At 40.3% G+C, this 24,304-nt stretch overlaps 1 protein-coding gene across 4 annotated transcripts in view; it reads left to right on the plus strand.

Moving 5' to 3' along the window:
- Positions 1 to 24,304, plus strand: part of SEL1L2 (SEL1L2 adaptor subunit of SYVN1 ubiquitin ligase) — a 138,311-nt gene that overhangs the window by 51,135 nt on the left and 62,872 nt on the right. For 3 of the 4 annotated variants that reach the window (XM_074004747.1, XM_065521850.1, XM_065521851.1), the window contains exons 3-4: positions 10,226 to 10,391; positions 22,891 to 22,993. Coding sequence is in view for 3 of the 4 variants with exons in the window: in XM_065521850.1 (XP_065377922.1) it covers positions 10,226 to 10,391; positions 22,891 to 22,993 (269 nt within the window). In the remaining variant the exon portion in view is untranslated. Of the gene's footprint in view, positions 1 to 10,225; positions 10,392 to 22,890; positions 22,994 to 24,304 lie in introns of those variants that run through there. The other variant, XM_045364083.2, reaches the window with a different exon arrangement.

Consider the following 24,304-nt stretch of genomic DNA (forward strand, 5'->3'; position numbering starts at 1 on the left):
AATTCTCACTTTCCAGTTCTTTTACTTCCCACCTTTCTATCATCTGTGAGGGATGATGCTCACTTCCCATTCCATATCAAACATGACTCGCTCTTTACTCTTAGACAAATACATTTAATGTTTCATATATAGGCACCCGATTTGAAGATATTACCACATATACAGGTTTGCATGCAAGGGGTTGGGGAGAGACTTTGATTCCCTCCAAAAATCTCCTCTGTCCCCAGTTTTCTCCATCCCTATAACTGGAATCTCCAAATCACTCGGCTGGTCTCGCTCCAAAACAAGAAGTTATCTTTGACCTTGTCCTTTCTCTTACCCCTGTGTTCAGTCCATCTCCATTTCTACTTGCACCACTTCTGTAACTGGGCCACTCATCACTTGAAAGACAAAAACTCAGGAAAAGAGCTTTGATGAAAGGAAAGTTAGCTTTATTCAAGAAGCCAGAAACCCAGGGAAGGCAGTGAATTAGCATTCAAAGACCACCCTTACAAATTGCCCCCTAGATCAGAGGTTTTTAAGAGTAATGAAGGGAAGTGATAGCAAAACATTCTTGTGAAATATGCACAGTCTCAGGCAGGCAGTTAATCATTGCTTTCTGCGTTAACGCCTGTGACCTTCTGCAGGGGCCGTCAACCTGTTCTTATGAGGCCGGTCAGCTCATTCCCAGAGTTGTTGGTCTGTGTCTTTTATTTCTGTTGAAGGTCTTGTTTTCCCAAGGCTGTTTTAGTGAATAATCTCCAGACTCAAGCAAAACGATAATTATATTCAAGCAAGCAAGCTAGCTTTTCTCTAACACGGAGTCAATACTGTTAAACTTCTAAAACATACCCTAAATCTGCCCATATAATTTATCTCCATTGCTTCTGCACTCAGCTGAGTCACACTATCCTTCACCTAGTTGACTGCAACTGTCCCCAAACTGTTCTTCCTGCTCCCACTCTTTTTCTTTTTGAGATGGAGTCTCACTCTGTCACCCAGGCTGGAGTGCAGTGGTGAGATCTTGGCTCACTGCAACCTCTGCCTCCAGGGTTCAAGCGATTCTCCTGCCTCAGCCTCCCGAGTAGCTGGGATTACAGGTGCCTGCAACCACGCGTGGCTCATTTTTGTATTTTTTAGTAGAGATGGGGTTTTGCTATGTTGGCCAGGCTATGAGGTCAGGAGTTCAAGACCTGAACTCCTGACCTCAGGTGATTCGCCCACTTCGGCCTCCCAAAGTGCTGGGATTATAGGCATGAGCCACCACGCCTGGCCCCTGCTCCCACTCATGATGCTGTATAATCTGTTCCTCACATGTCAGCCAGGATAGTTTTTTCTTCTAAAACATCAATCAGAGCTTGTCACCTAGGACCGCAATGTCTTCCTCTTGTCCTTGAGATAAAATGCCACCTCCTTATCATGTCCCTGTATGATATCACCCCCTACTTCTCTCTGTGTCTTTCTCTTTGATAATTATCTCTTTGGCTCACTCCTTCAGGCTTGGGACTTATTTCCATTCCTGGAACATACAAGTTTGTTCCCACTTTAGGGCATTGGTACTTGCTGTCCTTTCTGCCTGGAATGCTCTGCCTTCATATCTTTGCAGAACTGCTTTTTTATCATTAAATTCTTGGCTCCAAAGTCACCTCTTCTGTAAGGCTTTTCTTGGGCACCCAATCAAAATTATGCACCAACCCCTCTTCACCCCGTATTTCACTTTTTTACATTTTCTTGCTTTATTCTTTTCATAGCATGTATGGATATCTGATACTAACTTGTTTGTTTATTTATTTACTGGTTGTTGCCTTTCTTACAGACAAATGGAAGCTCCATACGATCAGAAAATGCTTCTGTCTTGTGTGTCACTGTATCTTCAATTCCTAGTGAATGCCTAGCATAAATGTATTGAATGAGTGAATCAGTGCTTTTTGTATAACTCTTAAAGAATAGGGGTGTTGGCTGGGCACGGTGGTTCACGCCTGTAATCCCAGCACTTTGGGAGGCTGAGGCAGATGGATCATCTGAGGCCAGGAGTTTGGGACCAGCCTGGCCAACACGGCGAAACCCCATCTCTACTAAAAATACAAAAATTAGCCGGGCATGGTGGCACATGCCTGTAATCCCAGCTACTTGGGAGGCTGAGGCATGAGAATTGCTTGAACTTGGGAGGTGGAGGTTGCAGTGAGCTGAGACCACGCCATTGTACTCCAGCCTGGGCAACAAGAACAAAACTCCGTCTCAAAAAAAAAAAAAAAAAAAAAAGAATAAGGGTGTTTCATTACATGACTATTTTAGACCTGTTGCCTCTCAAAAAACTATTTGAGGAGTCTATTAAAATAGTCCCATTAGCATCAGTCACGTTGCTGCTATTGAAATTCTATTAAAGAATAAGTATGGGATTTGGGGGCTGAAATATTTAGCATCAAATACAGCCTAGGCAGCCACAGGGTCCTAGGATATGCTAAAATTGCTGTTCAGTGTCTTTCAAAGATATTAGTTCAGAAAATATATGACATATAAGTATTTTCTACTAATAAAACATTTTTAAGATATTCTGCTTAAGAGATTAAAAAAACACTATATTTTGGCCAGGTGTGGTGGCTCTTGCCTGTAATCCCAGTGCTTTGGGAGGCCAAGGCAGGTGGATCACGAGGTCAGGGTTTCAAGACCAGCCTGGCCAACATGGTGAAACCCCATCTCTACTAAAGATACAAAAAATTAGCCAGGCACAGTGGCATGGGCTTGTAATCCCAGCTACTCAGGAGGCTGAGACCGGAAAATCGCTTGAACCTGGGAGATGGAGGTTAGAGTGAGCTGAGGTTGTACCCCCACTGCACTCCAGCTCACTCCTTTTTTTTATCTCGAAAAAAAAAAAAGAAGAGAAAACCCACTATATTTCAATAAAACAAATGATGTTTACTGATTTCCAAGGCTCAGAACACCTGCATTTACTGACAAACAGAGCAAATTAAACAGCCAGAGGACCCAGATTCTAGTATTTTTAGAATCTGAAACAGAAAAACAGAAAAACGTATTTAAACACAAAACATATATAGTTAATATAATAATAACAGTTAATGTTTATTGACTGCTTGCAGTGTCCAAGGCTCTTCACATGTATTAACTCATTTAATCCTCAAAACAACCCAATGAGATAGGCAATTTATTACCGCTATTTTATAGAGGGGTAAACTGAGTCACAGAGAGGTTAATTAATGCTCACAGTTAGACACAGCTAATAAGTGGTAAACAGAAAATACGATGTGAGCAATGTCAATTAAATCCTTACAATCTATAGCATTTATTTTGGGGTGTGAGCAACTGGAATAGATGATTGTGAATAAGATATCTGTTTATATGTTAACATGTACTCAAAGTTTCTTGTGTTCGAAAAGTTAAATTGTGTGTTGTTTTGAGAATAAAACTAATTTTCATCCAAGCAAACAATGTAAAAACTCTTAAGTCAAAGTCTAGCCTTAGCAGACTGACAGACTCTTTTAAACTAGAAGCTATAAAAAGGTTTTCTGGGCCGGGCACAGTGGCTCACACCTGTAATCCCAGCACTTTGGGAGGCTGAGGTGGGCTGAGCACAAGGTCAGGGGTTTGAGATGAGCCTGACCAACATGGTGAAACCCCATCTCTACTAAAAATACAAAAATTAGCTGGGCGTGGTGGTGTGCACCTGTAATCCCAGCTACTCAGGAGGCTGAGGCAAGAGAATCGCTTGAACCCAGGAGGCGGAGGTTGCAATGAGCTGAAATTGCACCACTACTCTCCAGCCTGGGCGACAGAGCAAAACTCCGTCTCAAAAAAAAAAAGAAAAAAGAAAAAGGGTTTTCTGCCTCCCAGCACTATTTTTGTTTGTGGGTTTGTTTGTTTTTGCCTTCAAGCATAGTACCATAGGACTGGGTCCTGCTTTGGAAGTGTCTCTAGGAACAAAAAGCAGACATTAGCCACAAATAAATTACAATTAAACATGTAGCAAGATAAATTCAAACTTTCTTTGCTCGAAACCTTCTGTCCTTTTTAGTTTCTCTTGTGAAACACCTTCCTGCCTTTAAGGAAACAAGACGGTTCCCCAAAATAAAGAAATTCATCTATTCATTAAGTTTCCCTTGACTCAAGGCAGCCTATTTTACATGAGAAATATATCAAAATGTTTACAAAGTATCTATAAATAATTGAGTAGATAAAACATGAAATATGTGATGTATTAGGAGGTTAGCTTTAGAGAAGGCAGAGCAGTGAGCTACTGTGTTGCAAAATTTTGCTCCTTAGTTCAGCTAAAACCCAGGTTCTTGTCACTGGATCAGGAAAACTCAGGCACATGGACACATAGAAGGGTGAGTAGAGCAGGGTTTTATTGGGCAAAAAGGAAAAAATAAACTCAGCAAAGCGAGATGGAGTTTCTGGTAACCAGCCTCCACCACCTCCCAGATTGATTCCTGGGTCACCACACGAGCTGAAGAGAGCAGGCTCCTACACTTTGTAAGGCACGAATTCCTCCTGGCTCCACCCACTTCCCCCAGTGTGCACGTGGAGCTCCAGGCGCTCATCTGCACGAAAGCATCTGATGTAAACACCTGGGCAGGTTGGAGATTCTCCGAGGACCCCTTTTTTACCTGCCTAGGCATTTGGCTGTCTTACTACTACTAACCAAGAAGAAAGGAAACTACAAATTCAGAGGGAGGGCCGTCACGGTGGGTCACAGTGATACTGATGAGTCTTGGGGAAAGATTCTTAGTTGGGCCTTGAACCAGGAGTAATATTGGAGATAACAGGAAAGAAGAGACAATGAAAACTCTCTAAGTAAAAAAACAAGGAAGTAGGAAAGAATCTATCTGTGGAACAGCGAGTAGAGGAGTTTGGCTGTCACCAGTGTTTGTGTAGGTGTGGTAGTAGTAACAAAACAAGCTCACTGTGACATTTTTAGGTCAGACTGTGAGGAATCTTAGATTTTGTGCAAAGTGGTTTGATTTTATGGTGTTGTGCCTGAGAACTGAAGACTTGAGTTGGGCAGTGATATGTTCAAAGGGATGCTTGAGAAAAACTTATCCAGTGTGAATCTGTAACCACCCAAAGGGTTCATCTTGCCTTCTGCCCAAATAGATGTATCAAGACAGGGGAACTGCAATAGAAAAAGGGCTTAATACACATAGAGCTGGCTAAATGGGAAACCGGAGTTTTATTATCACTCAAATCAACCTCCCTGAAAATTCCAAGGCTAGGGATTTTCAAGGATAGTTTGACGCACAGGAGGGTAGGGAATGGGTGCTGCTGATTTGTTGGGGATGTAATCATCTGGGTGTGGAAAACAGTCTTTATGCACTGAATCCAGTTCTGGATGGGGACCACAGAGGAGTCACTGGTACAGGTGGGCCTCAAAAGACATCTCAAAAGGCCAATCTTACGTTCTACAATAGTGACGTTATTTACAGGACTCATTGGGGAAGTTGTAAATCTTGTGACCTCTAGAATAGTGGCTGGTAATCATTGAACTATGCCTACATCTTGGCAGAATTTGGGCCCCTTTCATCCTCCTAACCTAGTTTTACAAAGGTGGTTTAGTTTTTGGGAAGGGCCATTATCATTTCTCCCAAAGTTAGCTTGGCTCACACCCAGGAATGACCAAAGGCAGTTTGGAGGTTAAAGGTAAGATGGAGTTGGTTAGGTCAGATCCCTTTCACTGTCATAATTTTCTCCCTGTCATAATTTTGGCAAAGGCTATTTCAGATCTTCAAGATACAGGGAAGTGAAGAGGCAGAAGGGCAAGTGAAGATGTAAGAGACTATCTAAACACAGCTTCTTTTTCTGATGAAGAGCTATAGCTAGTCTATAGATGAGCCCAGGAGAGTTTTACAAACATGCTTGTATTGCATTTCCTGTTTAAAAACTAAAATTCACATGATAAGCTCTTCAACAGAAAATCTTGTCAGCAATGTTTCTGGAATATCTCCAGAAACCAACCACAACCACTATCACCATTTCCCCCTCTATCATCTTCTTTCTTCACTGTCACCATCAATTCTCAAGTGGCTTATTTCAATTGGTCTCTTTTCCCCACTCCATCTCTACGATATCATATTCTCCACAAATGAGCCAGAATGATACTTCTGAAATTTAAGTCAGTCAATATCACTCCTCTGCTCAGAACCCTCCACAGGGCTCCCGTTCACACAGAACACGACTCCCAGTCCTGAGCCTGGCCTCAGCGCTGCCTCTCTGCCTCATTATTCCCCCCTCTCCCCACCCCACTCACTCTGCTCCAGTTACCCTGTCTTCCTTGCACACCTGTGTGTTCCTGCTTCAGCGCCTTTGTGTTTGCCATTCCCTCTGTCAGAACTCCCTTCCTGAGGTTTATTTGCCTGGCTAACTCCCTCCCTTCCCACAGGGGTCTACTCAAATGTAATCATAGAACTTCTCCCTGACCACCTTGTATCAAATAACACTAACTTTTATCACTTCTTTCCCCTTTCCCTTTTTAAAAACACCTCCTTTTATCAGTTGACTATTATCTTCCCTGGCAGAAAATCAGCTGCAAGAGGGCAGAGACTTTGTTTAGTTGTTTGTTTGTGACTGTTTCCCTAGTTCTGAGAGCAGGGACTGAGAGTGATACTCCAAAAATGCTTGTTATTAAATTATTTAATCTCTGGATGCCTTGGAGAGTCAGAGAAAGCCTCTCTGTCTTCCAAGGCTCCCTAATACTTGGTCTCTCTGACAATGTTCTGCTGTTGTTCTGGATGAGGGAGAAACCCAAAGTCAAGAAACACTGGCCTCTGTAAAGAAGCCAGTAGAAACATCAGACAATCACAGGCATTTGCCAAACTTGTACTGCCTCCTCAACTTAGATGCTAGTTATTGTTGAACGGGAAAGTTAAAGTTAAATGGCAATAACATACAATTCCACTATACCAGAGAGTGCAGGATGCTCATGAAAGTCCGTGTTCTCTTCTTCCAGATACCTAAATAGATTATGTTTCTCAGTCCTCTTGCAGTTAGGTGGGGCTAACAGAAAGTGGCTGAAAGCAGGAAATGCAAATCAAAACCACAATGTGATACCAGCTTACTCCTGCAAGAATGGCCATAATCAAAAAAATCAAAAAATAATAGATGTTGGCATGGATGTGGTGAAAAGGGAATACTTCTACACTGCTGTGGGAATGTAAACTAGAACAACCACTGTGGAAAACTGTGAAGATTCCTTAAAGAACTAAAAGTAGAACTACCATTTGATCCAGCAATCCCACTACTGGGTATCTACCCAGATGAAAAGATATTATACAAAAAAGATGCTTGCACACAGGTTTATAGCAGCACAATTCACAATTGCAAAAATATGGAACCAGCCCAAATGCCCATCAATCAATGAGCAGATAAACTGTGATATAGATACACATATATATGTATATATATTACATATATACATATATATCACATATGTGTATATATTACATATATACATGTATACACATATACATATATGCATCTATATATAACATATATACATATTGTATCTATACACATAACATATATGCATATATACATATGTGTATCTATACAATAACATATATACATATGTGTATATATGTGTACATATATGTATATATGTTATGTGTATAGATACACATATCTGTATATGTTATATGTATACATGGAATACTACACTCTCTCTCTCTCTATATATATATATATGGAATACTACTCAGTCATAAAAAGGAATGAGTTAACAGCATTCAAAGTAACTTGGATGGGACTGGATAATATTATTACAAGTGAAGTAACTCAGGAATGGAAAACCAAACATTGGATGTTGTCACTCATAAGTGGGAGCTAAGCTATGAGGATGCAAAGCCATAAGAATGACACAATGGACTTTGGGGGAACTGGGGGGAAAGGGTGGGAAGAGGGTGAGGAATAAAAGGCTACAAATGGGGTTCCGTGTATACTGCTTGGGTAATGTGTGCACCAAAATCTCACAAATCACCACTGAAGAACTTACTCGTGTAACCAGACACCACCTGTTCCCCCAAAACCTGTGGAAATTTAAACAAACAAACAAACCAAAAAAACCTTATGTTTACTGAGCTATTATGTACTTACTAAACATCTAATAAATTTTAATTAAAATTTTAAAAAAGAAAGTGGCTAAAAGCACTATGTGCCCCTTCCAGGTCTGGCCTATTAAAGAAAGCAAAGCAAACCAAGAAAGCAAAGCAAGCCAAATGACACAAAGCAAAACAAAACAGAAACCTTTTCTCCACATAATCTTCCAGGCTCTTTCTCTTTCTGTCTGCTAGATACTGATGCTCCGGGAGACCTTGGAATCCACATGTTGAAGCTGGCACAGTATCTATTTAATATCTGTTTGGGTCTCTGAATGACAGCATGGAGCATATTTTATTTAATTTAGCCATAGAAAGAATTGAAGTGCTGATATATGCTACAACATTGATCAACCTTGAAAACAAATCTAGGTGAAAGAAGCCAGTCACACAAAAAAATCACATACTATATGATTCTATTCATATCAATGTCCCACAATAGACAAATCTATAAAGATAAAGCATAGATTAGTGGTTGCTTAGGGTTGGGGTAGGGAGGATGGGAGTACAGGGAAGGGAAGGAGATAGCTAAAGGATTTGTGGTTTTTTTCTTAAGGTGATAAAAATGTTTTAAAACTGACCATGATAATGGTTGCACAAGTCTGTGAATATTCTAAACAATCATTGAATTGTACACTTTAAGTGGGTTAATATATAATTTATAATATGTGAATTATGTCTCATTAAAGCTGTTTTTATTTTTATTTTATTTTTTGAGAGTCACTCTGTTGCCAGGCTAGAGTACAGTGGTGCGATCTCAGCTCCCTGTAACCTTCGCCTCCAGGGTTCAAGCGATTCTCCTGCCTCGCCTTCCCAGTAGTTGGGATTACAGGCACGCACCACCAGGCCTGGCTAATTTTTTTGTTTTTTTAGTAGCGACAGGGTTTCATGTTGGCCAGGCTGGTCTCGAACTCCTGACCTCAGGCAATCCAGACACCTCGGTCTCATACAATGCTGGGATTACAGGTGTGAGCCACCGTGCCTAGCCTAAAGTTGTTGTTAAAAAGTCCTTTACATGGCTTCATGTCTCTGCTTGCTCTGGCCCCTGGGTCATTGCCCTGATGTCTTTGCTACCACCTCAAAGGATTTAAGCATGCCAGAAAAGAAAGTTTAAACTATACTGAAGAAAAGGAAAAAAAATCAAACAAAAAATCTTGATTCTTAGAAGTAGTAATTCACAAAGAAGGCCAGGTGTGGTGGCTCATGCCTGTATTCCCAGCACTTTGGGAGGCCGAGGAGGGCAGATCACCAGAGGTCAGAAGTTTGAGAACAACCTGGCCAACATGGTGAAACCCTGTTTCTACTAAAAATACAAAAATTAGCCAGGCGTGGTGGCATGCGCCTGTAGTCTCAGTTACTCAGGAGGCTGAGGCAGGACAATCGCTTGATCCCGGGAGGCGGAGGTTGCAATGAGCCGAGATCGCAGCGTGGGTGACAGAGTGAGACTCCGTCTCAAAAATAATAATAATGATAGTAATAATTGACAAAGGAAAAATTTTAATCTTTCAATGTAATTTACCCTGAAAATTATGTAGGTAAATCATGAATATTTACTTTCATAAAGCTTTAATTTTCTCCCTTAATTCCTGCATTATTTTCTACTACTCAGAAGTAATCCCCTAAGCCTATTACCCTACTTAAAAAAGATTAATTGTAATTATATAACTTCTGAAAAGGACCTTTGGGAAATATTGTTTTAATATTTTGGGAAATATTGTTACTTTAAAGTCAATCAGAAGATTTTCTATACTTCCCACCCATTATAAATTTGTTGTAATGTGTAAGGCAATATTAACATCTTCATTTTTTTTAGCTAACACAATTGACATTACCATGACAACTTACCAGTGGAAGGTAAATTGGTTAAATTCTCCTACTATTTTATTTATAACATTTAGCTTTTAATGCTTGACTCTGCAGTTCGGATGACAATATAATAGGTTTAAAAGGTTTTTATTCATAAAACATATGGATTTCTAAAGTGAAGTAAGCCATCTGTCATTTTGATTTGAAAAAAGCAAGAATTAGAGTAATTGCATTAAGCTTGTATTTTTGCCATGAATATATGAATTTTTCACTTTCCTTTGTTTCATTTGAAAAAACTCACACATGAACAAAATGAGCAACAGTCTTTTTCTTTGTAGGTATCAGCGAACGAAATCAAACAATATTTACCACACATATTGGAACAAAGAACATCAAGTAATGTAATCAATAAAAGAGAAAATCTCTTAGAAAAAAAGAAGAATCAACGTAAAATAAGAATAAAAGGAATTCAAAATAAAGATATCTTGAGAAATAAGAATCATTGTAAGTAGAATATCTTTTCACATGTAAATTTAAAATGACTACATGCAATATAAAATCAAATTTTAGAGCTGCTTTCTGAGAAGTCTTAGGATATAGTCATAAATATTTATACACACAAAAGCATTAAATTCTGCAGGCTTCTACCTTTGTTTTATTTTAATTTATTTTATTTTTTTGAGACAGGGTCTCACTCTGTTATCCAGGCTGGAGTGCAGCTGCATGATCTTGGCTCGCTGCATCCTCCACACCTTGGGCTCAAGAGATACTCCTGTCGGGCCATGCGAGGTGGCTCACACCTGTAATCCCAGCACTTCTGGAGGCTGGGGCGGGCGGATCACGAGGTCAGGAGATGGAGACCATCCTAGCTACCATGGTGAAACCCCGTCTCTACTAAAAATACAAAAATTAGCCGGGCATGGTGGCACCTATAGTCCCAGCTACTTGGGAGGCTGAGGCAGGAGAATGGCGTGAACCCGGGTGGCGGAGCTTGCAGTGAGCCGAGATCTCGCCACTGCACTCCAGCCTGGGCGACAGAGACAGAGACTATGTCAAAAAAAAAAAAAGAGAGAGAGAGAGAGAGAGATACTCCTGTCTCAGCCTCCTGAGTAGCTGGGACTATAGGCCTGCGCCACCACGCCCAACTAATTTTTTAAATTTTTAGTAGAGATGAGGGCTTGCTATGTTGCCCAGGCTGTTACCCAATATTTTAGATTCAGAATTTGGTTTTTTTGTTTTTTTTTTTGTTTTTTTTTTTTTTTGAGACGGAGTCTTGCTCTGTCGCCCAAGCTGGAGTGCAGTGGTGCGATCCTGGCTCACTGCAAGCTCCGCCTCCTGGGTTCACGCCATTCTCCTGCCCCAGCCTCCCGAGTAGCTGGGACTACAGGCGCCCGCCACTGCGCCTGGCTCATTTTTTTTTGTATTTTTAGTAGAGACGGGGTTTCACCGTGGTCTCGATCTCCTGACCTTGTGATCCGCCCGCCTCGGCCTCCCAAAGTGCTGGGATTACAGGCGTGAGCCACCGCGCCCGGCCTAGATTCAGAATTTGAACTGACAACAATAAGGAAGGTTGATCATCAGAAAATGTGTTATTTTGACACAAGTAAATACAGAAAAGTGATCACTGCTAATAAGAGCAATAGACAGAAATTGAGAACCATGGGCTATGAACCATGGGTTATAGAGGAGAAAGAGAATAGTTTTGGGGCTGGATGAACTCATTGATGTTAGTCTCTGTTGTTTCTGAGAGTCCAGCTTTGACAAGGATTTTCACGTTTTTAAATCTTAATATTTAAGCGTATTTTTCCTCACATTTAGCTCCAAAAGACTGGTTCACTGCCCATTTGAAGAATTGGCTCTAGATATGACTTCGAAATGTTGACATGCTTAGCTAACTGAAGTTAGGGATTTGGCAGGAAACAAATGGCACATTTAAATTGAGTCATTTGAGAAGAGTTTAATAAAGAGACTATTTATTTCTAAAGGCGTAGACAGGATATAGGGAAACCACAAAGTTCCCCCTGGGGCGAGTAGCAGGACTGGCATTACCACCCCATGGCCCTGAAGTGCCACAGGGCAGTGGTGGCTACTAGAGGTATGTGGAGAAGGCTCTGTGACAGAACTATGGCCTCAAGTCAAGAACAAAGCCAGCCTGCAGAGACCCAGATTGAGGAGGCAGGGAAGAAACAGCCCCACCTCACTTCCTGCTTACCCTTCATATCTCCTGCTAGTGATGCTTTTCGACCAAATCTCTTCAGAAGCAGAAAGGAAAAGGAGTCCATTGATGCGATGTGTCCTTACGGGTTAGAGTCCCAAGGCACAGAACAGGATGGAGTGGGATCTAGAACGGCAATCAAAAGGCCGGCGGCCATGGCCTATGCCTATCATCCCAGCACTTCAGGAAGCTGAGGTGGGAGGATTGCCTAAGCTCAGGAGTTTGAGACCAGCCTGGCCAATATGGTGAAACCTTGTATCTACCAAAAACACAAAAATTAGCTGGGTGTGATGGCATGTGCCTGTAATCCCAGATACTTGGGAGGCTGAGGCAGAAAGATCACTTGAGGCCAGGAGGCGGAGGCTGCAGTGAGCTGAGATTGCGCCTCTGCACTCCAGCCTGGGCGACAGAGGGAGACCCTGTCTCAAAAAAAAAAAAAAAAAAAGCCGGGCGCGGTGGCTGACGTCTATAATCCCAGCATTTTGGAAGGCCGAGGTGGGCAGATCACGAGGTCAGGAGATCGAGACCATCCTGGCTACCACGGCGAAACCCCGTCTCTACTAAAAATACAAAAAATTAGCCGGGCGTGGTGGCAGCGCCTGTAGTCCCGGCTACTGGGGAGGCTGAGGCGGGAGAATGACGTGAACCCGGGAGGCGGAGCTTGCAGTGAGCCGAGATCGCACCACTGCACTCCAGCCTGGGCAACGGAGAGAGACTCCGTCCCCCTAAAAAAAAAAAAAAAAAAAAAAAGGCAAAGGCAATTAGAAGATATCCAACACACCAGACCGGGGAGATTAGATGGCATGATGAACTAAAAGGATAAAGAGCTTTTAGTGGCAGGTAGTGGAAGCATAGTTAGTAAAATAAAGTTTCAGAATCTTACAGTAAAAAGGAACGTTACAGGTCCTCACCTAAAAGTACTAAGTCAGTGTAGAAGTCAGGGTTCAACCAGAAAACAAAACAAAACAAAAAACAGTAGGAGATGTCTATACTTAGGAATTTATTGTAAGAGATTGGCGTATGCGATTGTGGGGCTGGCGGGGCAAGTCCCATGTGTAAACAGCAGGCTATCAGGGAGAACAGGCTGGAACTCTTGGGCATAAGCTGAAGCTGCTATCCACAGGCAGAATTTTTTTTCTTACTCAGAGAAGCCGCAGCTCCATTCTTAAGTCTTTGCAACTGATGGATTCAGGCCAACCCAGATTATCTAGAATCATCTCCTTTTGATGGGTTTTAATCATAGCTACAAAACAGCATCACAGCAACAACTAGATTCCTGTTTGAATAACTAAGGATGATAGCCAAGCCAAACTGACACATGAAATTGACCAACACAACCAGGTGTCTCCTAATCCTTATGTGTTTGTCTACATTTTTGAATTTAAGTGTAATATTTTACATTTATGTGTATTAAACTTCACTGTGCATATTTTACATTAACAGGCAGTTTATATTTATGTGGATTAAACTTCATTCTGGACCATTATTCCAGCCTATTGATTGCATTAACGAATTCATTAGTTATTCTCTCCTAGCTTTCTGTCATTCGAAATTTTGACAAGCATATCACTTCCAATCTTTTACACATGTTCTTTTTTAGAGAAGTTAGCAAGATGGGCCAAATTTAGCACCTAGGGCCCACAATAATACACCATAAATCTTTAGAGTTTTATTGGTGACTGGGTATCTTATTAGTGGGTGGGCAAATGTAATTGTTTGGTCAGGAATATCTAACCAAATACAGATAAGATAAAAATCTGCATGTGATGCAGGTGAAAAAATTGTATTTACCAGAATGTCTTATACGGTGTGCATTGCCTTTGTATGGCAGTGTGCTGAGGGCCTGGGGTCATGTCTTAACAAGCATTCGTGGCTGGTAAACACCCCCTCCTGCTCTCCCACCTCCCTGCAACACAGAAGCCTGGTGTCAGCTGATGCCAAGTCTTCAAGGATGGAAAGACATTGCCCTGCAGAACCAGGGAGAGGAATGTTGACATTTTGTTTTTGAAACAGGAGATATGAGGAGCAAGAAAGATGGTGATTGGCTGTGCTAAATTGAAAAGTTAGTGAAACTTCAAAGTTGGGGGATTCCAACTGATATTTTTAAGTCAGCAATGTCTAAGATGATCATTAAAAATTGTTTTTGTTCCTGGGATAACTCATCTTCTCTTTCTGTGCTACGAAATCATAGATAAAATTCGTATTCCTCATAAATGTTTTGTAAGAGTAAATACCCTTTTGGGACAACTCAAGGAGATACTAAGTTTCACTGTGGGTCCATGAGACACAGCTTGGGAACAGTACCTATTTAACTAAGAGTTAAGAAAGTAGAGGAAGCCGTGGAGAAGCTACCTTCCCTAGAGGAGAGTTTGAACTTCATAAACTGTGGAATGAAACAAGAATATGGGTTACACATGATTATCAGACTGGCTCAGAACCTTATTGAAGTCTATTCTTATTTAGTTCCCATTTAAACATTTTGTGCACAGGATATGTGTGAGATATAGGTGTTCTATAAATGCTATTCCACAGACCTACCAGTCCTTCACAAAAGAGAAATGGGATTTAACTTATTCTCAAACATTCTTTCTAATTCTTAGTGATTAAATATTCTTAATGGAATTCTCACAAAATACATATAATAATCTGTTCCAAAAATTAAAGAGATTAACATCATTATAGTTTCAGAATATAAATAAATTTCTCTACATTTTAAAAATAGAGAAAACTATTTACCCATTCTTGGAATTTTGCCACCTGTCTCTTTACCCAGAATTTCTCACATATAACAAATAGCATTTATACCCCCATAGCCTAAAGGCAAGATCTGTGCCTGGCACTGTATCTGTCGCACAGTTGGAATGAAGAAATATTTGCTGAATTGCATTGAGTTGAATTCTTTTTGTAGAGAGCTAGGATGTAAACTAGATCTTCTAACTCCAAATTTAGCATTCTCTGTATGCTATATTATAATATAGTGCTACATAAAAATAATAAGGCTTAACTTTTTTAGAGTACATTTGGATAGTATTTTATAGATGAACACGATGCTTTCCCATCCATTACCTTTTTTAAAATAGCATGTTCACTTTTCCTCAGGGTATTTTAACACCATAACTTCAACAGCTAATTCTTCCATATGAGTCAGAATGAAGTCTAAAAGAATAATTATTTGTATTAAACTGTTAGCAAGACAAATCAATAACCAATCATGCAGTAGGAACAGTGGAACATATTCCTGCAGGCCACTGGGACACTACAGGTCATGTTCTTCCTGGCACCCCTAAGAATTAATCATCATTAATTTTGATGATTGTACCCAATCACCACTGTGCTCTAGGTTAAAGGGAGGTATCTTGGAACCTTGTCTTAAGTCAGTCTTGGCATTCCGTTCTGCTGCTTCTGTGGCCTATTACCAGCTAGGCTAAATTTAATATTTGCATTTCATTTTATTGATTATTTTTCGGTATATTTGGAATGGACACTGTGGAGTGCTGCTCTTCAGACCCCCTTCAACAAGGAACTAGCTGCCCAAATGCTGGGAGTACAGTCTGCAGACAGCCTTTGGCAGTCAGTCTCTGAAGGGACTGTTTTCAGGTACAGAGAGCTGCATAGCTGAGGTCATGCCTCCTTCCTGGGGCAGCTCACTTCCAATGGCCAATTGATACAGGAGTATGCAGGCAGGATTATCTAACCCTAACCTGAGACAACCCTTTAACAGGCCATTTTAGCTCCACAGAGCTCCACCTGTGGGGTCAGCCAGGTGTTTCTCTTGCAGCCATGTGAGCCCGCATCACGGTTTCTCCCTCTGCCCAGTCCAACTTCTTCTTTAGATGTGGTTCTGAAGGTCACTTCTTAACAAAAACCCTGACTCTTACGGTCTGCTTATCAAGGAACCCAAACTGCTCACCATTTAATACCTTTCCTGGTATTTACTAAAAGTTTTTCTTTAAATCAGCCCACAGTTTTATGTATGTGAATTGATTTTAAAAGAAGACTTCTAAAGATCTCTCATTCTAGCAAAATGGTGGGTTGATCCGAAAGGAAAATCCTCTTGCTACAAATACCTAAAAATGATGCCTAAAGTATGCCATAACTTTAAATGTTTTAAAGGCAGAATTGGGCTCACAAGGAACTGAAATCCTCAAATGTTAGAAATAATCAAAAGCAAGGTATGTAGTTGATGTTTTGGGGAGTTGTAGTCAGAGCTGGTAAAGGCTGAGCCTTGTATTTTAAGTCCCAGATTGGGGAAGGAAAAAGGACATTAGGACTTTTGAGAAAGGAATGGGAAAGAAGAGCTATGAAGAAAGCTAGGAGTTTCATGGAGATGTTCAGACAGCAAAAGAGAAGATTAGGGAAAACCAACCAACCAACCAATCACCACCCGCCATAGTAGGCAAATATCAAGGAAACTTGTTCTCTATTGAAGCTCTCACAGGGAAAAACCTCTCCCTGGTGAAATCTTCACCACAGCCCTGAGCCTCACACAGATTTAGATTTGAATTTATGCCACCTGATTTTTTCGGTGAAAACTTCTAAACCAATATAAAATTTTTCTTCAGTCGATAAAATAATGACTCTGGAAACCTGACAGAAGCAACACAAACTCACTCTGGAGAAACAATCTCACAATTCCCACAAATGAAGCCTTACTAGGGAGAAACTCACAAGAAGATTTTACAAAATACACAAGTGAAAAAACTCCACTCAGTGAGTCAACGTACATGCACACTGACCGCACACACACAGTAAGAGGCATAGCATCCCCAAGTATTTTTGGGGGGATGGAGATGGAGTCTCACTCTGTCGCCCAGGCTGGAGTGCAGTGGTGCAATCTCGGCTCACTGCAGTCTCCGTCTCCCGGGTTCAAGCGATTGTCCTACGTTAGCCTCCTGAGTAGCTGAGATTACAGGTGTGCACCACTATGCCCACCTAATTTTTATATTTTTAGTAGAGACGGGGTCTCACCATGCTGGCCAGGCTGGTCTCGAACTCCTGACCTCAGGTGATCTGCCCGCCTCAGCCTCCCAAAGTGCTGGGATTACAGGTGTGAGCCACCATGCCCAGCCAGCACCTCAAGACTTGATAGAGTAGAACAACCTGAAAAAGTCTACAGAATAAATATATTTTAAAATGATTAAGAAAGCATAAAAACAAGGCATCCTGACAAAGGAATAAGCAGCCATGTAAAAGAACCCACTAGAGTTAAGAAAAATGAAACGCCTATAACTCTAACCGTCTGGGAGGCCGATGTGGGAGGATCACTTAAGTCCAAGAATTAGAGAACAGCCTGGGCAATATAGTGAGAGTCTGTCTCTATGAAAAAAGGAAATTAGCCAAGCATAGTGACACATACCAGTAGTCCCAGCTCCTTGGAAGGCTGAGGTGGGAGGATCTCTTCAGCCCAGGAGTTTGAGATTACAGTGGGCTATGATCACACCACTGCACTCTGCCCTAGGCAACAGAGTGAGACCCTGTCTCTAAAAAAAAAAAAAAGCGTATTCATTCACATTAAAAATCAAAGGATAGCTTAAGAAGGTCAGACACAGTAGAAGAGAACATTAACAAATTACCAGAAAAATCAGAAGAAATTGTCTTGAATGCAGTCCAAAAAAAAAAAAAAAAAAGTTAAAGAACAGATACTCTTAGACTGAAAGAAAAATACCATACTCGACTACCTGCTGTTTGTAAAATACATACTTAAAACATGACGCACAAAAACTGAGGTTAACTGGATAGAAATGATATCCCAGGCAACACTAATTAAAAGAATGCTCATATTAACTTCAGACAAAATAGACTTCAAGGTAAAGTCAATAATAGGGAGAAAAAGAGAATTACCATGCAATGTTCAAAGGAACAATCACAAGGAAGTTGTGATAATTCTAAGCATGTATCCATCAACATAACCTCAAAATATAAAAATGAAAAATTAACAGTCTTACAATAGGAAATGAACAAATCCACAACTGTTGAAGATTTTCTAACATCTCTTAGAAACTGGTAGATTCAGCAAACAAAAAATTACTAAAAATCAAAAAGATTTGAACATACAAAGCTCAATTTAATAATATATGGGATTTAATTCAATAATTAAAGAATATATATTTGTTTGTTTGTTTATTGAGGAAGAGTTTCACTCTGTCGCCAAGGCTGGAGTGCAGTGGCACAATCTCGGCCCACTGCAAATTTCACCTGCCGGGTTCAAGCAATTCTTGTGCCTCAGCCTCCCGAGTAGCCGGGACTACAGGAACATGCCACTATGCTCAGCTAATTTTTGTATTATTAGTATAACTGGGGTTTCCCCATGTAGCCCAGGCTGGTTCAAGTGATTCACCTACCTTGGCCTTCCAAAGTGCTGGGATTACAGGTGTGAGCTCCTGCACTCAGCCAAGAATATATGATCTTTTTAAGTAAAGAAATGGAACCTGTATAAAAATTGGCCACACGCAAGACCACAAAACAAGTTTCAACATAAACCAAGGAATCTATATGATTCTGCTCAGCTCTCTGATCCAAATGCAATAAAATTACAAGCCATAAGTAGACAATTTTTTAAAATCCTTTTATGTCTGGAAAGTGTGATAAACACTTCTAAACATTGTTTGAATAAGTTAGAACAGAAATTTGAAAATATTTATAATTGATAATGAAAATACTCCATAAAAATTGTAGAATGCCACCAAAACAGTAACTAGAGAGAAATGTATTGTTTCAAATTCATATACCATATTTGTGTCAAATTTAAGATGTCAAAAGTTATAAGATACACCATTGTTTTATGGCCACTAAGAAATAAAAGTGCTGCTGATTAAATATGATATCCTGGTGGTGGCCTGTAGCCATTGTCTAACAGATGCGGGGATGTAACAGCCCAGCCCTGTTGCCTGTGGGAAAGGAGCAACCCTCTAGTGCCATCCACCCTACAAAGCTCTAAACCTCTCCTGGAACTCTCTACTTGCTTGGTTCCTTCCTATGCCCTGTGCTGCGTTTCTCAGTCTTGGATATGTTTCACCACAAAATCTAAAACCTTAATACATAAATTTAAAAACAAATCAATCAATACTATCTAGAAAAATAAAAGGAAAAAGATAGTACATTCCATTATTTTGAATCTCAAGTTATATTTACATCACAAACCACATAAAGGATCATATAGAGCTAAAAAAAAAATTAACAAGTGAGCGAGGTGAATATCTTAGTTTGACTAAAAATCAGGTGCTTTCATCATTAAAATGATACAAAGAGATAAAAATGGGAAATTCTTTTCCTCTGCAGAAAATCTAGCCTACACAGACACTGCATCCTTTTTTTAAAATCTAATTTCAATTGTACTTAATATAAACCAGCTTCAGCTTCAGATTTTGTGAATAATGCATCAGAAGAGTTCTTCACATTTGCCCTTATGTGTGTCAGGAAGATACAATCCTAGATGTGGAGGAAGAATAACGATCCATTACTAAAAATAACACTTCATCCAAGAAAGAATGATTCAGCAAAGAGTTTAGTCAAAGATGCAATCGACTCAAATATGTTTGAATAAGAGCAAATATATTTACAATAATCAAGTTTACTTGCAATCTCCAGATCATTGTCAAACATAAATAACTCCAGTCATATTGTGAGAAATGGTAAACGAATTGTATTAAAAGTAGAAAGAAAATCTCTCTTCAAATATCTACTCAACAAAATTTGAAATAACAGGAATTGTGTTCTTATTTATTAATTATATAATTATGCATTATTGTATATTTGTTACAAGGACTTAATTCATTTTCAAAAACTTTTAATTTAGCAGAAAGAAATATGGTTCATGAAACAAGTGAAGAATCAAAAGCAAAATCGATTATTTTGGAATAAGAGCTGAAACTTAAAAAGTACTTAGATACTCGGCAGGTTTCAGTTCTTGTACTTAACTTTCTCACTGCTTTTGAGAAGGAGGGGCTATTATAATTCCCATTTTACAATGCGGTGATGTAGGCACTGAGAGGTTAAATAATCTTCCCAAGGCTGTATAGTTGGTACCTAGTAAATGACATTCCAAATCTAGACAGTCTGACTTGAGTCTGTGCTTGTACTGCTTCTCAAAGCTACAAACACGCAGAATCATACGATAGAGAACATAAGTTAACATCAACGGATGAAAAATTTGAAAACTGGGTCCATAAATACATTTTTTTTTGCTTTAAAATAAATTTATTGCAAGTTGTTACAAGTATTTTAAGCAATGGGTTGTTTATTGAAAGTAATACTTTATTTACCTGACATTATTGAAAGTGTTTCCTGTAAATAATTTTTCCCATTAGGTAAGTCATATCCATTTTTATTTTGACTGTTTCTGCGCTTGGCTCTGAACGCTCTTATAGTAAAGAAAATTTGATCAATCAATATCATAGTTTTTTGGTATTTTAATAAACAGAGGCCGAGTGTGGTGGCTCATGCCTGTAATCCCAGCATTTTGGGAAGCTGAGGCAGGCGGATCACTTGAGGTCAGGAGCTCAAGACCAGCCTGGCCAACATGGTGAAACCGCATCTCTACCAAAAAGACAAAAATTAGCTGGGCATGGTGGCATGCGCCTGTAGTCCCAGCTACTCAGAGGCTGAGGCATGAGAATCACTTGAACCCAGGAGGGGGAGGATGCAGTGAGCCAAGATTTCACCACTGCACTCCAGCCGGGACAACAGAGTGAAGAAAAAGAATAATTGAATTGCAATACATTTGGAAAGCCAAAAAAGAATTACAAATAAAAGTAAAAGCCATAGGTAGAAATTTGTAGTGGTAAATCATTTCTCCTATGTATATGTATACAGAGCCAATCTTTCAAAATTTATTTTCACTCTCTAAAAGCATTTTCATAGGAACTGTTGTTACTCCACACACAGATTATTAGGTTTTCTCCCTTATTTTTCCCCCTTTAATTAGAAGTATAGATAACAGATAACTCAGAGCAGAAATTAGATCCTGAAAGTACCTGGTATTACTAAATTGGTTGGATAACATGAAGTATTCAAAATAATTTTAAATAGGTTTTTCAGTTTAGAATTGTTTTTAGTTTTTAAATTTTTAATTTTTTAAATTTAATTTAAAAAGGAAAGTGAGCAACTCTGATTGCTTGTCAGAAAGATAAAAAACAAGAGAGCTACTTGTTCTTTGTGGTCTTGTTAATGAGGCATCAAATCCCAAATGCCTTTCCTTTGAAATGGCTTCAAGCGTGGTTCTTCTAATCAAAGATTTCAGTAAGTGTTGTAATGGACTTCAAGAGGCACTGTGATGTTGTAAAAGGTTGCATGTGTGTGAGTATGTGTGTGTATGTGAGTGTGTGTGTGTGAGAGAGAGAAATTGTGTGTGTGCACATGCACACATTGGTGGAAGGATCTTTATATCTTTAAGTCTGACTCGTCCCACAGCCAGCTTTCCCCAACTATAAACTGGTGATGATTTTTTTAAAATTGCAAAGTGTTACATAAACATTTGGAAAATATCACTGTAGCAGGTAAAATTTAATTTCTTCATTTTCCTTGAATTCTACAAAACTGATTCTGAGCCCTCAACCTACGAGGCAAGTTATTATGAGTATTCTCTCTCTGTGCCTTCCCCCAGGTCTTAGAAAGGGTCCTGGGAGGTGGAAAAGCCTTAGGTAGAAAAAGCTTTTTTTTTTTTTTTGAGACGGAGTCTCGCTCTGTCACACAGGCTGGAGTGCAGTGGCGTGATCTCAGCTCACTTGTAACCTCTGCCTCCTGAGTTCAAGGGATTCTCCCATCTCAGCCTCCCGGTAACTGGGACTACATGCGCACGTCACTCCTCAGCTAATTTTTATATTTTTTAGTAGAGACAGGGTTTCATTATGTTGGCCAGGCTAGTCTCAAACTCCTGACTTCAAGTGATCCGCCTGCCTTGGCCTTCCAAAGTGCTGGGATTACAGGAGTGAGCCACCGCACCTGGCCAATAACAATTTTTTTTTTTTTTTTTTGAGACAGAGTCTGGCTCTGTCGCCTAGGCTGGAGTGCAGTGGCACGACCTCAGCTCACTGCAACCTCCGCATCCCAGGTTCAAGCAATTCTCTGCCTCAGCCTCCTGAGTAGCTGGGATTACAGGTGCGTGCCACCATGCCTGGCTAATTTTTGTATTTTCAGTAGAGATGGGGTTTCACCATCCTGGCCAGGCTGGTCTGGCTAGTTTTGAACTCCTGACCTCGTGATCCACCTGCCGTGGCCTCCCAAAGTGTTGGGATTACAGGTGTGAGCCACCGCACCCAGTCAATAAAATTTTTAAAGCAATTCACACTGGTTATCTTGGAGATGCCTGTTGCCCACGTCCTCGTGTTTTTTTGGAATCCTGTGGCTCTGAGTTTTACTGTGCTATGCTCAGACAAGAGAATCTTTGCCAGCCAGGGCCAAGAGCCGGGAGTCTTTGCCAGGCAGGGCTAAGATCCTGCCCCTCTGATATACCAGGCATCTCCTGCCTTCTGCTTGGAGAACCTTGTATCCCTTCCCTAGACCGAAAGCATCCCTTCGCCCATCAGGAGCATCTCTCTTATCTACTTCACCTTCCAGATCCTTCACAAAAACCAGCAGGGAATACGTTTTTAGGCAGCTTCTGCCTTCTGACCTACCACCGCTCCTCAGCTAAGGAATAACATTAACAGATCTTCTTGAATGCAGAGGTTAAAAAATAAGTAGAACAAAACTCAAACTAATATGCCAACAAATTATATTAGCACATTATTTTTAAAATATAGAGCATAGAAGTAATATTATTTTTATTTTTTCTTGTTTATTCATGTATAGTACAAAAGCAAGCAGAGAAAAATTTTACAGATGAAGGAGACCAGCTCTTTAAGATGGGCATCAAGGTTCTCCAGCAGTCTAAAAGCCAAAAACAAAAAGAAGAGTAAGTCTTTATACAGTGACCTCAGCCAAGTTAAATTTCCAGGTTACGAAAAAAGAAAAATCCCAAATGTAGTTTATCATTTAAAGCTCATTGGGATAATGAGTAAGCGTATTTGCCCATAAGCTATTGTTTTGAAAAGGATCAAATTGAATTGAAAGAATCCCACAAATTATCATTGTAAACAAACAGGAGAACTGCATGTGAGATTGCAGTCCCCATATTAAGTGAAATTCAGAATGAAGACACTGACCTGAGCATTCATGCGGAAATATTGTTTTGGCTTTAATTTATTAGATAATTCAAATGAAATAAAACGTGTTATTTGAATTAGAGCAAGTTGTTGTATTAAAATGCTTTATTCTGCCTGGGTGTTTGTACAGTATCTTATGATTTTCAAAGCACTTTCATGTATGTGATTCCATGTTATCTCCAGAACAGTAAGAAGAGCTTCATTTTTCCCCTTTAAAAAGTTGGAAACAGAGATTCAAACATGTTAAAGTGAGTTGAGCACAGACAGCTGAGAGGTGACCAAGCTGTGACCACATGGTCTTGTTCCCTATTCATTGTTTCTCTTATCACTTTTCTGCTTTGTCTAAAGGGGAGACAGCAATATCTTCTCCCTCCACCCCACACTTCCAGTGGAGGGGCACAACTTGTGGTCACCCCTCAAAGCCTTGGGATCAAATCCTAGCTCTCTCATTTACTGGCTGTGTGCACTTGGATAAGTTACTCAACCTCTCTGTGACCTGGATAATACAATTGAGCTTTTACAATAGTGCCTGGCACATAGTAACCAGGAAATACAGGTGTGTTAGTTTTATCTTGAGTCCCCTAACTGGTAAGTTGAAGGTATGGGGGCAAAGAAAGCAAGGGTATTTTAAACCAATAATACAAAGTGTGGGCCCTTGCCAAGCGTGGTGGCTCACACCTGTAATCCCAGCTCTGTGGGAGGCCAAGGCTGGCAGATAGCTTGAGGTCAGGAGTTTGAGACCAGCCTGGCCAATATGGTAAAACCCCGTCTCTACAAAATTAGCCAGACGTGGTTGTGCATACCTGTAATCCCAACTACTCGGGAGGTTGAGGGAGGAGAACTGCTTGAACCCAGGAGGCAGAGGTTGCAGTGAGCCAAGACCATGCCATAACACTGTAGCCCCTGGGTGACAAAGCCAGATTGCATCCCCAAAAAAAAAAAAAAAAAGAAAGAAAGAAAGAAAAGAAAAGAAAGTATGGGCCCTGAACTCCCAACAAGGAGATATCTCTTGTATTCACACAGAATAGGCACACCAGTCACAGGCAAGCATCCCAGAGCTG

This window comes from Macaca fascicularis, chromosome 10 (genome assembly GCF_037993035.2).
Source record: "Macaca fascicularis isolate 582-1 chromosome 10, T2T-MFA8v1.1".
NCBI classification, from domain to species: Eukaryota; Metazoa; Chordata; class Mammalia; order Primates; family Cercopithecidae; genus Macaca; species Macaca fascicularis.